Below are 17,160 nucleotides of genomic sequence, written 5' to 3'. Positions count from 1 at the left end.
TCTTCCTCCTTCCCCAGCATCTTCCTTCTCTCTCCTGACTCAGTGTCTAGGCTGACTTCTCTGATTAGTAGCCCTATCTCAATCTTTCAGATTAGATTCATTCTTTCAAATATGAGATTTTGCATGGAAAGCATTAATGACTTGATAAACTACATTTAATAACGTGTACATTCTAATAAAGTTTTAGGTATTTAACCATTTAAATAAGATATAATTAGAGTGCAATATGAAAGTCATCTCTGTTTAAAGCACATTATTTGATTTATTTTACCATTATATAAACCTTTGAAGCCATCACTTTCATTAGGATCCCCCACATTTTTAGAGCTCAGCAGGGTTCTTGTGGGCTTTGTTCTCTGTTCTCCATCCCCACCTTCCTCCTTGTGGCCTTTTTGCTATGTCCACCAGTCCCACCTCCCAGCCCTAGGCAACCACTGTCTTGCTCTCAGTTATTATAACTTTATTTGCAACATGGAGACTTTATAAATGAACTCTTGAGGAATGTAGAACCTGCATAAATGTTGACAGGCAGATAGAAAAGACTTATCACAATACTCATCAATATTTGCACAGATAAGAAAAATTATAATACATTAAAATAAAGTAGCATTGTATAGTGAAACAAAAATAAAATTTTGTCTATTTTTTTATAATTTTATAACAATACGCATAGCTCCGATTCTCAATCTAAACAAGTTGATATTATAAAAGCCATTCCTTTGATCTTAAGTCAGGTATTCTTAGTACAGCAGATGGGAGAGCAGTGCAGTCTATGCCCTGTCTTCCCTACTACAGGAGACATAGCAGGACACACCACACAATCCATTGCCTTGCACAGCATACTGGTTTTCAAACTCTAGTCCTCAGCTTTGACTCAGAGTCAACACAACAATACCCACTGTCTACAAGTCTGTTCATCACAAACGGTGGACCCCTGCTGAATAACAGACAAAGATACCCTCTGAGGTACAGATTTACTTGAACTTCTAGTGCTATGTATAGACCTAGCAAACCTGACCACCAGGGGGCACCGTCCTTTGTGGGAAAGGACTCCAGAGTTGATTACCTCTGAGTCACTGAAAAATGGGAGCTAGGCAGTGACAACAGTTAAAGAAGTAAGGTCCCACGGATTTTAAAGACAGCAGTGTGTCAATGGGAGGGATTTAAGGGTGGAAAGGAAAGGGGGTGGTATAATTATATTAATTAAAAAAAATTAAAATTATAAAAGCTGCTTAAGGAAAGAGTACTGAGGCTCTAGCTAAGCTAAGGCGTTTACCTTACAGGCAAGAAATAAGATGAGAGGAGGAAGAGGGAGAGTGGATGGGAGGACAGGGAAGGGGAATGAAAAGAGAGTTGAGGAGGGGGAAGAAGTAAAGACAAACTCAGAATACTGTTTAGATTGCTCAGGGAGTAGAGGTGTTTGCATGCTGGCTCCAGGGTCCAAGTTTAATCATTAGATCTCCCTGGTGTCCAGAGAGATCTTAGGAGTCCTTGTTCAACCTCCCTCAAACAAATACAGGTGAAAAGCTAAGAGAAGGATAGATTACACTATTCTGTTTCATTTCCCTACACACCAGTTCTGTAATGTTCATTATTTATAGGTTTTTCTAATCTCAGACATCTACTATATATTCAACCACAAGCTCTCTTTGTTGTTCATTCTCGATAAAACATTTTCTCTTTGTATAAAAAGATCTTGATTATGGATTATGGGATGGTCTGTTTGTCGGGATGCCTCCAACTAGCTAACAAACCCCAAATCTGTTACTCTACAGAACCTTGACTAATTGATTGCACATTTGTTTCTCAAGCTGAAAATAAGTCACACTTTAGCATATTGCACATCCCAAGTGACCCAGGGCTTCTGCCATCAGCCTACTCATCTGCAAGTATCTCACGCTTCTTTTCTTTGTGTTTTTCTTTGCTCCAGATGTTTTATAATTAGCCACATTCTCACTATTACAAAAACAAAGCCTGCGATATTAAATGAAAGCGATCTCTGCTTGGATCATCTGGATTAGTGTGTGACAAATGAAAAGATCAGAAGAAACAGAACCAGGATTTCTCTGCAGATGTGGAGAGGCCGATTCCGAGAAAGGCATTGTTTGCATCCATCGCCACAAACGGACAGGCATGCAAACAGTTGTGTTGGTGGCATGAGTGTGTCGGTTGGTTTTAGTCAACTTGAAACAACCTATACATATCTTGGAAGAGAAAACTTCAGTTGAGAAAATCTCCCCATCACATTGGCCTGTAGGCAAGGTTGTGGCGACATTTTCTCGGTTAATGCTTGATTTGAGAGGGCTGGCCCCTGCGGGCAGTGCAAGGCCTGGAGAGCTGTGTTGTATAAGAAAGCAGACTGATGAAGCCCTGTGCTGCATTTCCCATGGCTTCTGCTTCAGTTCCTGCCTCCAGATTCTTGTCTTAAGTTCCCTCAGTGATGGGCTATGCCCAGGACGTGTAAGACACACCTTCCCATCATGCCTTTGGTTGTGGGCTTCTCACAGCAATAGAAATCTAACTAGGACAACGGGAAAGAGGAGAAATGAACACCAGGCTTCCAGACATCGCAACAAATAGGGAAATCATTTTAAGCATGAGAATTATTTTAATCTGATTCAAATATTTATTTCTTAAAGGCATGCTATCAATTAAACAAATACTTAATAGCTTGTTTGCTAGAGAAAATCAGACTCATTGAACTAGGTCATGACTTAAGGTCTATGATTGTATTGAATCTATTATTGTGTTGATAACATATCTGTATTTTGTGTTTATCATAGCATTTTATTTTTTTTTTTTTGGTTTTTCGAGACAGGGTTTCTCTGTAGCTTTGGAGCCTGTCCTGGAACTAGCTCTTGTATACCAGGCTGGTCTTGAACATAGCATTTTAAAAATAGTTTTCTCCCCTATATCCCAGGAGTATTTAAGAAAGTATAATTTGTGAGTTATTTTTCTCTCACAGTTTTAGCTTCCTAATTAGACACAGTATTTACTTGCTAGCAGATGAAGTATACTCATTGACCAAATAAATGCACAGATGAACAACATAATGGGCCAAGGTTGGAAAAATAATTCCTATTTTATAATTCACCTCAAGTGTGCACCTTTACCTTATGTCCCATCTATAGTATTTTGAAATAGACACGTATATTCATTCGTGATTTCCTCAAGTATTGAAATTTAAATATATGAAGTCCCTGGTTTATAGCTAAGTAAAATGCATGCATATGTAAGTGAATCTAAATAAAACAATAGCATTATTTAGATGTTAAAAGCAGCACACACTCCCTATTATATAATTACAAAAATTGTAAACTCTTGAGAATTTTTGAGGCAGCAGAATTCAAATTGGAACCCAAGAACTTTCATTTTTAAGTAATTATCTTTGCCATTAGAAAGGCAATTTTGACCAGCACCAGCTTAATGACCTAATGGGTTTGTATCTATGATGGAGTTATTCATAAAGTGACTAGCATTGTTTGTATGTCATTTAAGAAATAATTCCTTTGGTCTTCTTCCACTGTTTCTTTCTCTATGTGGATTTGTAGTGATATAGCCTGAAATAAAAATCAGTTTTATTTCAATAGACTTACAAACCTTGTCTTGTTTTTCTTGAGTCTTCTTTTATCTTTCATTTAATTTATTTTTTTATATCCTGACTGCAATTTTTGTCCCTCTACTTCTTCCATTCCCTTTTCTCATCCCCTCACTTCCCCCATCCACTCCTCCTCTGGTTCTGTTCAGAAAGGTGAAGACCTCTCATGAGTATCAACAAAGCATGGCATATAAGGTTGCAGCAAGACTAAGTCTTACTTATATCTAGGTTGGGGAAGGCAATTCAGTATGGGGAGTAGGTTCCCAAGAGCCAGCCATAGTATTAGGGACAGCCCCTGCTCCTATCTTTAGGAGTCCGCCAAATAGACCAAGCAAAACAATTATCACATATACACAGAGGGCTTAGGTCAGTCCCATGCAGGCTCCATGTTAGTTCAGACTCTGTGAGTTCCTATAAGTTGGGTTAGTTTTAACTGTGGATTTTCTTGTGATGTCCTTGGCCCCTCTGACTCCTTTGGTCCTTCCTCCCTCTCTTCAGCAGGACTTTCTGAACTTGGCCCAATGTTTTCTGTGGGTCTCTGAATCTGTTTCCATAAGATGTTGAATGAAGAAGGCTCTCTGTCGATAACTTCAGTAGTCACCAGTCTGATCAAAGGAGATAACAAGTTCAGGCTATGTTTGACTATTGCTATGAGTTTTTTTTTTTTATTCCTAACATACTTTGAATTGCACATTACCCATGCTCTGATAATTAAAAAAACACTTTTTTCCTTCTACATGATAAGTAAATTGTCACTTAGGTCTTCAAGTAGAAAAATACATTTATTAGTTAAGGCTGAACGCTGTTAGTATGACTATATTCAATAATACGTGATTTATCCTCCTCTGACATGCTGCATTTGGGTCTTATCATTTTACAGCATTGTCTTTTTGGAAACACCAGCCTATATGCTAACATTTTTCTGGGTTCAATGGTGTAGTTAATTGCCTGGAAAATAGCTAGGTCTAGAAATCACGTTAAAATGATTTCAACACCATTTTAGTGAAAGATTGTAGTGTCAAGGAAGAATTCTGCTCAGATGAGTTAGCTCACATTGATTTTATACAAAGGGGAAAGTCTTCTGCTTAAAGAGAGAAACTTGCCTTTTGTTCAGTATTTTAAAATGTTAATAAATCAGACTAATAGAATTCTAATGGTTCAATTTTGGAACAAGTAAGAGTTCTGCCAGGGAAAAATTGCTGTTTAAACATTATAATTTTGTGACTTAAACTCAGCCATCTTCGGTTTTATAACTCAAGGTGTCATTTTTATTCATTCTTAACTTACCATGTAGAGTCCGGATGAACACTGCCTCCCTGGGGAAGACCAAGGGGCTCTCCTTGGTCATTGATTTCGTTTGTTTTAAGAAAATAGCTTCTCAAAGCTTTTTCCTGTAGCAACTACGCTCAGTTCAGTGTAGGCTATAGGCACGAACCACTATACACAGTGACCCTGTCAGGACTTTAGCAGTGCTACCCGTGTTGGCAACTGGACCTTGTCAATCATCACAGCTGCCTCCCACTACATGTGTATGTTCCCCCATGCATGTGGTCTCTTTACAATAGTACAGGGAATGCCTTTGTTTCACTGAAATCTGGCTTTTGACATAATCACTCTATGCTAAATAGAGCTGAAAACCGATGAATAGAAATAATATTTTCAGCCCTTGTACCCCAAATAAAAAACTATTGCAAAATCCATTCCATTAAGTTATTGTGGTCAATGTATCATCCAATTTTCCTAAGGTTTGCTTTACAAAATACAGGCTGAATAATTATAAGTTCTGATGAAACTACTCTCTTTCCTTCTCAAAGACTCCACCATTAAAGAAGCAGATTTAATTGTATTAACTCTTGCATGTCAATGCATTGTTTACTGAAATTAATTTCCTGTCTTAGACATTTCAGGCTAATACAATAGAATATAATCTGCTGGGTGAATGATAAAAATAGCAGTTTATATTTTACCATTTGTGAAGCTAGAACTCCAAGGACAAGGCTCTAGAAGTTCTGTCCCCTCTTGAGAGCTCGTCCTGGTTCATAAGGGAATGCTTGCATTCTTCACATGGCAGAAGGCAGGAGAGCTTTCAGGACTGACCTCCTTCCTTGTGGCATCTCCCCTCCCAGCTCTTCCCACTCGCTCCCTCATCTCTTACTTCTTTCTCTCCCCTTCCTTCATTCCATCTCCCCTCCCTTTTTCCTTCTCTCTCACATTACTTCCAATTTCCCTCCTCCCTTCTTTGCTCCCTTTCTGCATCTCTCTTCTTCCCGACACTACCTCTTCTCACCTTTCCTTCCCCATTTCTTCTCTAACTCTTTTTATAATGCTATATCTGCACAGAGATTTGATTGCTAAGCCCCTTCCCTCATGTATGTATATATGTATACATACATATATATTTAATTTTAAGATTATAATTACATCATTTCCCATTTCCTTTTTCTCCCTCCAAACACTCCCTCTTGTGTATCACATCTCTCTCACTTTGCTCTCTTTCAATTTAATGGAATCATTTTTATTAATTGTTTTTGTATGTGTGTGTGTTCATTAATACAACCTTTACAGTCCATATAATATTGCTTGTATGCATATTTTCAGGGATGGCCCTTTGGTCTTTGATAACAAGTTGGTGTGTTCTTCACTAGGGAAGACTATTTCTCCTGCTCTTAGCATTCCTCAGTTGGCTGTAGTTCTTTGTGCAGGGTTAAGGTCCCACGAGCTTTATCCCATCTATATTACCATGTCTCTTGTTGTCCTTGTTCAGGCTGTTTAGAAAACCATATCAGTGAGACTTCAAACTTCTGACACTTCTAGTAGTCAAAAATCTCACAGCATATTCCATAATCCATATCCCTTTGCCACCTCTTCTGTAATCATTGCTGAACCTTAAGTGCAGGAGCTGTGTTAGAGCTGTATCAGTTGGAACTGGGCTTTACAACTCTGATTCTAATTGGTTGTGGCTCTTATAATTGTCTCCATCTGTTGCAAAGAAGCCAGTCTTGATGAGTTATGAGGACCACACTATCTTTTGGTAGGAGTATATATACTGATTGTGTAGTCAGTAATTATGCCAGTTTGGTAAAGTGGAAGGTGTAGGTTCTCCTTCAAGATTCATGCCTTTCCTAGCTCCACGAAGTTGGCTAGGTTTCCAGAGCCAGGAATGACTTTTCTCCACTTTCTTTGCCTCTTCCTTTTTCTGAGGTGATGGAGGACAGTTATCTGTCTATGTTACGTTCATTGGTTAATTAATAAAGAAAACTGCCTTGGCCCTTTAAGAGAACAGAAAATTAGGTAGGCAGAGTAGACAGAACAGAATGCTGGGTAGCAGGCAGTGGGGAGAGGCTTCAGGCAGTTGCCATATGCAGTCTCCATGCTTCTCCTCTCCGAGATGGATGCAGGTTAAGATCTCTCCTGGTAAGCCACACCTCGTGGTGCTACACAGATTACTAAATATGGGATAAAGCAAGATATGAGAATCAACCAATAAGAAGCTACAGATAACGGGCCAGGCAGTATTTTAAATGAATACAGTTTCCGTGTAATTATTTTGGGTAAAACTAGCCGGGTGGCGGGACACGGCCCTGCCACTCCCTTCTACACTGAGGTCCTTTGCCATGATGCTAGAATGGTCTAAACTTCTAACATACAGCAGTACAAGAGCATACCAAGTTTTACGCCACTAATATGTGTAGTCAGTCACTCTTCTCAGTATTTCACCATGTCACCCCACTTTTTGCTGTTCCCTGAACTACACTACTACTGCTGTCCTCACTTCAAAGACGTGTATACGGCAGAATTAAAGACCTCACTGCCAAATCTCTGTAGTGGGCTAACAAGTCAATGTTAAGGTAATCAGTCTGCTGAAGTGTCCATTGTGGCTTAACACAGCAGCCTTTGAAAGGAACAAACCACTTTTTTAGCCTGAAAATGCCCCCTTTAAATAAGAAATCGCAATATAGCCAGATGGTTGTATATTAGAAATAAATAAGGTTTACTGAGTTTTAGGTGGTATGACTTCTTATATTTTACTCATACAACCATGTATATCAACACAAATGCTCTATTAAGGCTCAGTTCTTGCTCAGTCGCACCTCCCCCTCCCCTGCTTCCTGACAGCTCTTGTTGGAATAGTAATAAATTAGGACCTTGCGAAGCTGATTTACAGGTACAGCCTGTTTCCAATATAGCTCTCACATCCCAGGTTGGTGGACGGTGGGAGATTAATGTCACAAATAGTGTGTGGATATTAAAAATTCCAGCTTTCACTGCTCAGAGCACTTGTAAAATACAGGGGGCTCAGCGGGACATTTTGTTGTTATCGATCATAAAAGGAATAAAATCAGATATTTGCTGAGCCTCTGCTTAGGTAGACTTCTTCTGGAATAAAACCCTAGGCCAAAAAGAAAAGAAACTTCTGGAGTAAAAATGCTGTTTTTAGGAAGTTAACGTCCTGATCACATCCTGTAGACAGTTCTGATTATCAGCAAGTTGAATTGTGTACTTTTACCTCTCTTGCTCTGTCAGAGTACAAGCTGGTTGTAATTTCATCTGAGCATTATGCTTGGGTAAAATGTGTATTTCAAATCATTTTTAAAATTGAAAATGTTACCATTCATATTCCTGTAAGGAAACAAAAATCAAGTCAGCACAAACTGACTGCGTGCATGGTGGGAATCATTGACTCTGTCCTAGAATAATCTTAATGCATATGTTCATTAATGACATTATGAAAATATTACACAGAAAAGAATAATTCATAATTAATTTGAATGAAATTTATGAGTTTAAGAAAAACTAAAAAAATCTGGTAGCTGTAGCACATGCCTTTAATCACAGCACTCAGGCAGTTTTCTGAGTTTGAGGTCAGCCTGGTCTATAGTGTGAGTTCCAAGACATCCAGGGCTACACAGAGAAACTCTGTTTCAAAAAGCTAAAAAGACATACAAACAAACAATAAAGGACTAAGAAAGCTTTAGGCTTTGCTAGTTTAAAGAAGACAACACACAAGACTTCTTTAAGTATGTTTGCTTCAGGTGGGTTAGATTTTCATGAAGAAAGAGATAATTCCTTGTCTTTGGTCATATTCAGTGACTTAACTCATAGGGAGGAAGCAAAACCTTTGAGTGTTGCGTTGTGAGACCTGTTGAGGTTAAATGTTTCAAGAAGAGTGACAGAAGAAAGTAAAACTTTCGACATGAGTTTTATTACATATGAGCATACATGTGCATAAGACACTCATATACATATAATTTAATGATTAATATAAATAATCATAATCTTCAGATATCAAAACATAAAAATAAGTGCATAAAATTTTACCTTCTTTTCCTATGCTCTTATTAGGACAGTATAAATATTCATTCAGAATTTTTGTATTTAAAAACAATCACTAAACTGTTTCAAGAGTATTTATTTTCATTTGAATTTTACATTAAACACTAAATATTCATATATAGCACAGTGAAAAAAAATCTTCCATGGTGGTATTTTAAAATGTAAGGATTTGAAAAGAAAATCTAATATATTTATATTATTAAGCAGACTATGGATTGGAGTTGGCTTATTTTCTACTTAGGTGTTCAATATTAAAGCATCCTTGAGGCTGGGGCTGCAGCTCGGTGCAGGGTGCTTGCTTTGCATGCTCCAAGCCTGGTCAGTTCCTTACAATAGTAAGGAAAGAGGAAGGGCAGTTAACCTGCTGGAGCATTTTCCAGCCCATTCTGCTAGTCTTGCACTGTATGTACTTTCCCACGTGTCATTATAGAACTTTGTCTGGTGCATGGTTTGTAATCTCTCTTAAAATGTGGCCATTTACAGCTATCCTGTTATTATCGTCAAAGTCGCTGACAATTGGAAGACTGGGTGGTTTAGTCCTGTAAGGTCCTGGAGATCAAGATCATGTGGCCTGAGTACAAGAAGTCGTCCTGAACGTGATTTCAGCCTGCTCACAGCTTCCAGGAATTTAATTAATTTTTATTAGCTCTTTGATAAGTTCACACAATGGTCTTTGACTCCTTCCCCAGCTCCTTCTAGAACCACTCCCTTAAATACCCACACAACATTTGTCCCACTTTTTTTCTAACCTATTAAGCTCACTTTGTACTTCCCATACTTTCCTGACTTTGTACATGGATGCAGCATTAAACCAAATGCCCCCCCTCCACAGTGCATGGCATTATCTATCAAAAGACATGACTATACCCATAGATAACTGCATGTCTCCACCCTCGTCATAGAAGCTTCAGTTAAGTAAATAGTGATTGACACAATCTCACAACTGGTCAAGAAGCAGAGGATGAGAGGACATTAGCTCTACATATTTCTTCATTCCTATTTGTTCCTGGATAAACAATTAGTGTGCTTTCCTAAGGAAGACATTTTTCCAGTTCTCAGTATCCCTTGTTGCTCTCCCTCAAACTCATTGCCTCTTTTCTTTAATTATCATCACACAAAAACACATTCAAGAAAACCTTGGTAAAACTACAATAGCACTCTACTGAAAAATCTGCTTCATATTACATATTGTATTTAGGGACATGTATGTAATATATATCCATACAGACTCAAGATTCATACTCCCCCACACACATAGAGAGAGAGAGAGAGAGAGAGAGAGAGAGAGAGAGAGAGAGAGAGAGAGAGAGAGAGAGAGAGAGAGGGGAGAGAGAGAGAGAGAGAGAGAGAGAGGGAGAGGGGGAGAGAGAGAGAGAGAAATACAACCTACCTTTTCAGTCTGCTTAATGTTATTTGTGTGTATTTATCTGTGAGTTGACAATTTGGTATTGGATAACCAATGTGGGAGGCAGGGGCTCTTCCACGTAGAAGACTATTTTTCCTCCTCTCAGCATTGCCAGTTGCCTGTAGTTCTTTATATAGGGTTGAGTCCCTATAAACTTTCCCATTATACCATGGACATTCTTATTGTTGTTCAGGTCTTGTTTAGGTAGCTATGTGATTGAGACTTAACAGGCATAGTTTCTCTAAGGTTTCAAATTTGAGTAACTTTGTGTAACAAGTTTTGTTTTCAGACTAATTTTTGGATCACCAGCCCACAAATAGTGACATAGAGACTTATTACTAATTATGAAAGCATGGCCTTTAGTTCAGGCTTGTTTCCAACGAGGTCATATAACATAATTGACCCATTTTTAAGAAATCTACATTCTGCCACAAAGCTTTTACCTTTTCTCAGCACATCTGACTTGCTCTTAGCCTGCTGGCAAAATTCATGCCTAGGTTTCTCGTCTTCTTCCTCCCTCTCCCGACAAAACCTGCCTATTCTCTCCTGCCTAGCTAGTGCCATTCAGCTCTTTATTAAACAGATCAGAGGCACCTTAGGCAGAGACACGTCTTTACAATGTTCACAGATATTACACAACGACTTTGAGATTTCATCTCACCCTAGTCAGAATCACAAAAACTAACAAAACCACTGCCAACAAATGCTTTCAAGTTTGTGGAGAAATAGGAGACCTTATTCAGTGTTGGTGGGATTGCAAACTGGTTTATCCATTCTTGATATCTATATTGAAAATCCTCAAAAAAGAAAAACAATGAAAAGAAAAAAAAAACGAAAAAAAAAACGAAAAGAAAAAAAAAAAAACGAAAAGAAATCTGTCATATACCATTGCACCATGGAGTGGCTTGACATTTTATCAAAGAACTCAGCGTCCTTCTCTACAGATACTCGCTCATCTATGTTCATTGCTGTTCTAGTCACAAGAGCTAGGAAATGGAAACATCCCACATATCCTTCAGCTGAAGAACGTATAATAAAAATGTGGTACATATACGCACTGGAACACCATTCAGCTGTAAAGAAAAATGAAATTTGGAAGTAAATGGACGGAATTGTAATGGATCATATTGAGTAAGGTAACCCGGGCCAGAAAGATGCACATTTCATGTTATCTCTCATCTGTAGTTCCTGAGTGTGCAACCTAGAGTATCCTCAGAGCTGAGACAAGTAAAAGATGCTATGGGAGTGGGGATGCTCAGCAAGAGAGAGGGGATATCAAGATAAAAATGATTTGAAGGGAGAATGGGAAAGTTGGGGAGGGGAACTTAATTAGGAAGCAGAGAGATCAATACAGAAAAAGGAAAACAGTAAATCAAGAGTAAGGACATATGAAGAAGTTATAAGGAACCGTATTATTTTTCTATCTAGCTAAAATTATACATAACTCTGTTTTAATAGATGAAAACAGGAAACCCTCTTGAATAAGAAATCAGGAAAGATACAGTGTCATCACGAATGGTACTCACCTTGCTATCCAGAAAACCAGATGGCTAGTATGTCAGTCATAACTTAACAAATGATTAAAATAAATAAAAAAATATTCAACTTGTGCAAGAACTAGCTTTTGAACAATCAAGCTGTTTCAATTGGTTGAGACTTCTGTAGTTTGTCTGTAGTGAATCCATCCTTCAGGATAACTTATTCCCAGAGATCCTTCATGAAATGCCTGATGGGTGACTTCTTGTTGGTATCTCAGAGTTTACTGAAATCTTATAGAAGTGCAGAGTATAAAATGTGACCCTCCATCAAAACAAAGGATAATACTAGAAAATTACATGAGTTCACTTATTGCAAGTTTTTTTTTATTGTTTTGGTTTATTTTATTGCAGAATGGGGGATTAAACCAAGAGCCTTACATGTGCTGAGGCCAACTATAGACTCTTTACATAATTTACTTGTGAAATGCGAACGCAGAGACTTCAAAGATTTTTAACAGGTTAAAATCAAAATATTCTCCATTGGCCATAACAAAAAGTCTTTAATACTTGAATCTTTCTTTGTCGTATCAGAAAACTTAGTGATATACATCGAAGCAATACGGCAATTTGCAATTACATATGTATGCTTGGTTTTGTGGCAACTGGCTACTTTAGAAAACATGTCTTTCAAGGAAAGTAATGGTTTTGGCTATGAGTCTCATGCATTATTCCTTTTCTGAAAGGTTCAGAGTAATTGGAGAGCCATTCCTGTCCCCCATGATATAAATTAGGGGGCTTTCTTCATTCATGTGACTCTTCCCTTCCTCACTGGCCTGGAAAATGTGGTTGGAAGGAAAACCTGTGTCATTACACATGCAAATGGGTGAGAAAGGACGGCACAGGGAAAGGTTTCCTCCGATGAGGTGGGGCGATGCTTGGAAAAACACTGCAGTCAACAGAGTCAACGTCTGCCATATTTAGCAGTGACATTTTACTGTGATTTACAGTTTTCTGATAGAGCACGCATTAATGAGCAGCCAGTTGGTTACAACCCACAGCATAGATGCTGTGAACTGTCAGTTTATGTTCTTGTACTCAACATTGTGTTAGGGTGTGCTTGCACAATGTCAGTTAACCAGCATTTGAAACAGAGTACAGAATAAAGGGGGCAGATTTAAAAATTCATCACCACTCAGATTCAAACAAAAGTCACTAAATGTAAAATAAGACCATGCAGGGAATATACATCTGCATTCTTCTACAGTTAGATAGAGATGCTTCCGTGGCCTATCACGTGTGGACTTACGCTGTTTTCTGTAATCATCAGGAGAGAAGCACGCACTGCTGCCACAGCGGGACAGTATGAACTGAGATTCTTCATATGCCTCTGATAGATGTTACGTCAATGTTGTTGTTAATCCAAACTACAGCTGCGACACTTGGTTTGGAAACCTAATGTAAGTGTGCCCCCGTGTGGCTGCAGAATTGCTTGTAAAAATGTCTTCAGAAAAGGATTCACTGAAGTAGAATGGGTTTTTAGAGAATGATCACGCCAATAAAAATAGAATTAGTCTACGTGACAGAGCTCATAACTTCTGCCATAATTCTTACAAATATTTTATGTTCCTCACTCACACATTTTAGCCCGTGTTTCTCTGACTCTGAAATGATAAAGCCACATACATGCACACACACAAAAAAGTTTTACTTTTTTCTTGTGTTTATATTGCTTACTGGTGTCAAGCTGAAATAATTCTCAGCTACTGTTTCAAGGCACATTTTGTGCTTACATGAAGTGATGGACCAGGAAATACCATTTGTACTAGAGCATGTTTGGGGTGTAACAATCTTGGTTGCCCATTTATGAGATGGGTGAAGATTGCTTTATCCACTTTGCTTGCATCAATAAGGTAGCTGACATTGATGACTCATAAATATTTCCTGTTCTATAGAATTTGGAATTCCCTTTTCAGGAACCACCTTGTCTCATAGTCACCAACTCTCACGATATTATGGTATGAAGGTATCATTGACCACTTAGCAATCCCCTTATCTGGCTATTCTTATCTGCTGACTGGCCAGCTCGTGCTCTGGAGAAGTGCCACGGTGACTGAAAGTGATCCCTTAGATAAGTTTATCCCGATTTCTCTGGTAGCTCAATGTGTCTGCATTGGGCAAGATGGGGAAAATGATGAATTCGAGAAAGATGGGGAATGTTCTCATGCTAGAAGGGAAGGCTGAAGTAGTAGAGGATGGAGCCATTCTTACGATCATGTGTACATGTGTCTGCGTGGCAGTTGTTTCAGCCTGACCGGCCTTTGTGTGTTGGAGTACGTGAGAATAGGGCACAGTCTAAGGATGCTTCTGTAGGATGCTTTTGGTTACTGACTGTCCAATCAGGAGCCTGAGTGTACAACCAGGCTGGTGTTATAATTTCAGTCAATTTAGCACCACTGTTCTTTGTGGGAATTTCTCAGGCATAGTCATTCTTCCTACAATTTCTTATCATAATTTTTCTTTCTTTTTTTAATGCTTAACTTTAACATTTATTTTGTGTAAAAAAGGGCAAATTTAGTGAATAATTTTCATCTTGTACACAAAGTTATAATTTTAATGCTTTTCACATCCATGCTGAAAATTTGCATTTTGGTAAAAATGAAAGGAACATAAATTTCTCTGAAGGGATTTTTCACGCTATGTACATTTCATGAGAAAGCTTCAAACACTTCCTCAATGATCACAAGTTACCAGAAAATAAAAGATTAAATTTGTCCAGATATTGATCTATATATGAAACGCACACAGAAATGATGTAAAAACCTTATGAACTTTACTTTGGCCTCTGTCCTTGAAAAGTTGCCCAGGGGCAGATGCCAGTTGGTTGGTGTGCAGCCAGTGGAAAACCTATCATAATTTTTCTTAACCCCAAAATTTTTGCATCTATAAAAGTAGATTTGATTTTAAAGATAACAACACTGAAAACATGAACATTTGCTTTGCCCCCTACTAAAAATCCTGCTTCTTAATTGAAGTTAATACCTAGTACTGTTTTTTTTTATATTGTGCAAGATTCTTTTTATGTTCAACCATAATATTGTAGGAAAGTATCAGTAATCACTTTTTCTACCCAAGTCTTTTCTAGAGCCCAGACTTGCTGGGAATAATTGTACATTCATGTAACAGCACCAATAATAGAGATGGAGTCAGAGGATCAGGAGGAGGCTAGATGGTAAACTCAAGACTTTTGTGGGATACATGAGTGCAAAAAATAATTATGTATTTTGTAAAGACAAATTGAACTATTTTGACGTCTTCATTAGAAAGTGAAAACTAGGGTTAATTAATTCAAAGTAATATCAAAATAGTAATTATATTAATATTTCAAACAATACATTTTTTTCTCTTTCCTGGAAAATTCTCTGAGAAAAATAGAGTAGAGTAGGAGAAACAAAAGAAGCAGAAAAAAACTAAAATATTTGCTTTCTGAATTCAGAATCTTATGACACTGCCTGTCTCCATCAAAATGCTGGATGATTGTCAGAGAATTGCTGATCTCATCCAGAAAGCTTTATCAGGTAGCCGAACTAATCAACTCTTCATGCTTCTCTTGTTCTTGATATCTTATAGTCTGTAATAATGCATAGGCTCTACATAATTTAACGTTAAAACTGATTACATTTTGAGTGATTTTTTTTTACCTCTTTTGTGGTTTTTAATGGGGAGTGATCAGGTACAGATAACCCAGTGAGAATTGTTCCCCGACTTTAGATGGTTCTGTGCTTACACTGAAAATGTGTTTGTTCTGTGGCACTGTGGTAGCTCTCAGAGACCAAGATGGCAAGGTCGCCCTGAGCTATGGATTGGCAAATGATTTATTTTTTGTTCTTTGCCTCACTCTTTTCTTGTTAAAAAATCCAATTAATCTGTCATGAATGATTATAAATTTGATGCACTAGTCTGAATGCCTGTTTATATATTCATTTCCACAAATGCCAAAGGATAAATGACATCAAAAGGTGCTTCAAGATTAAAAGAGCTGACACCTTTATCTTTGTGTAAGACACTTCAACTTGTAGGGCACCAATTTAAGGAGTTAAAACAGCCTGCTAAGGTCCAACAGAGAAGTTCAGTAGCTATTATTTAAAACTCTCCTGTTCGCCGCTATTTCTCAAATCCACATGACAGAAAACTTTCTATTAAGTGAACCTCTTTCTTTTGAAGTTTTGAATAGTCACCCCAAAGCCCAGGTTATCACTTGCAATAACATCCCACACAACATAGAAATATTGTGTATGTTTATTTTACATATGCAATTTCACATCAACAAAAGCATGTACCGTGTATGCTTTGTGGCACTGAAGGGCAGGTCACCAAAACATACCTTGTATCATTTTTGTACAGTTCCTGTAGTACAGATATGACATTGAATAGCAAAATCTAGCTGGGGGATGTAATTTATTCTTTCATTAAAAATTGGTCACTTGTAGCTCATCTCCAAGAAAGTTTAATAACATGAGTATATATTGTGATAGTTACCAAGATACATCAAATTCTATATAGAGAATGTCAGAAACTCTACCCTTCGTACCCCTAGGAAATAAAACTTTATCCAGATACAGGTGATAATACAGCAATAACATTTTTGTGTGAAAATTTTGTTTTATAATTCGAGTTATTTTTCTAGATAAGTTAGTATCTACCTAAACTAATCACACAGCCCTCTGAGCACCTTGAATGTCTTTGAACAGACTACAACCATCACAAGTGGAAGATAAAGAGGGGGCTCAGAAGAGCCCACAGTCTTTGAGATTCTCTTTTATTATTATATCTGTCACTGCATCAAACACGAATTTGACGTTTTGGGTATCTGTAGCACAGGTCATGTGAGAATAGATTTCCTTATCTTCCTTTTTTAAATTCAGGTCTAGAAATTGGTTCTTGATGTAGTTCCCTGCATCTTCGAATGTATTTGGTCCTTAGTGAGCAAAGAGATGAAAGCAGTAAATATTAATCACATCTTATAAATCATAGAGCTATAAAGAGCACCATCAAGTTATAGGAAGTATGCTATGTGATGGATGGAATCTTAAGAACATCACCTCTCGACTCCAAAGTCAAGGTGTCAATGGTCAGATTTTAGAGATTTTTGCAGCACCTACGTAGCATTACACACACACACACACACACACACACACACACACACGCATTGTATTCTACAATTCTATGCCAGTTCTGCTGGGATTTCTGAGAGTTGTATGTCAATTCATTTGGGTGTGTATGTAACAACATTAAAGAAGAGGAGGTTGTGAATCTGGGGGCCAGGAAAATGATAGTCAGATATTGGA

At 37.9% G+C, this 17,160-nt stretch overlaps 1 protein-coding gene across 1 annotated transcript in view; it reads right to left on the bottom strand.

Moving 5' to 3' along the window:
- Nucleotides 1–16,599: 16,599 nt before the first annotated feature.
- Gnat3 (G protein subunit alpha transducin 3) overlaps nucleotides 16,600–17,160 on the bottom strand; it is a 41,038-nt gene continuing 40,477 nt past the window's right edge. Inside the window, exon 8 of the mRNA XM_038315420.1 lies at nucleotides 16,600–16,790. Within this exon, the coding sequence (XP_038171348.1) occupies nucleotides 16,600–16,790 (191 nt within the window). The remainder of the gene's footprint in view (nucleotides 16,791–17,160) is intronic.

The sequence above is a fragment of the Arvicola amphibius genome, chromosome 18 (assembly GCF_903992535.2).
Source record: "Arvicola amphibius chromosome 18, mArvAmp1.2, whole genome shotgun sequence".
Classification (NCBI taxonomy): Eukaryota; Metazoa; Chordata; class Mammalia; order Rodentia; family Cricetidae; genus Arvicola; species Arvicola amphibius.
This window is presented reverse-complemented; position numbering and strand designations above follow the sequence as displayed.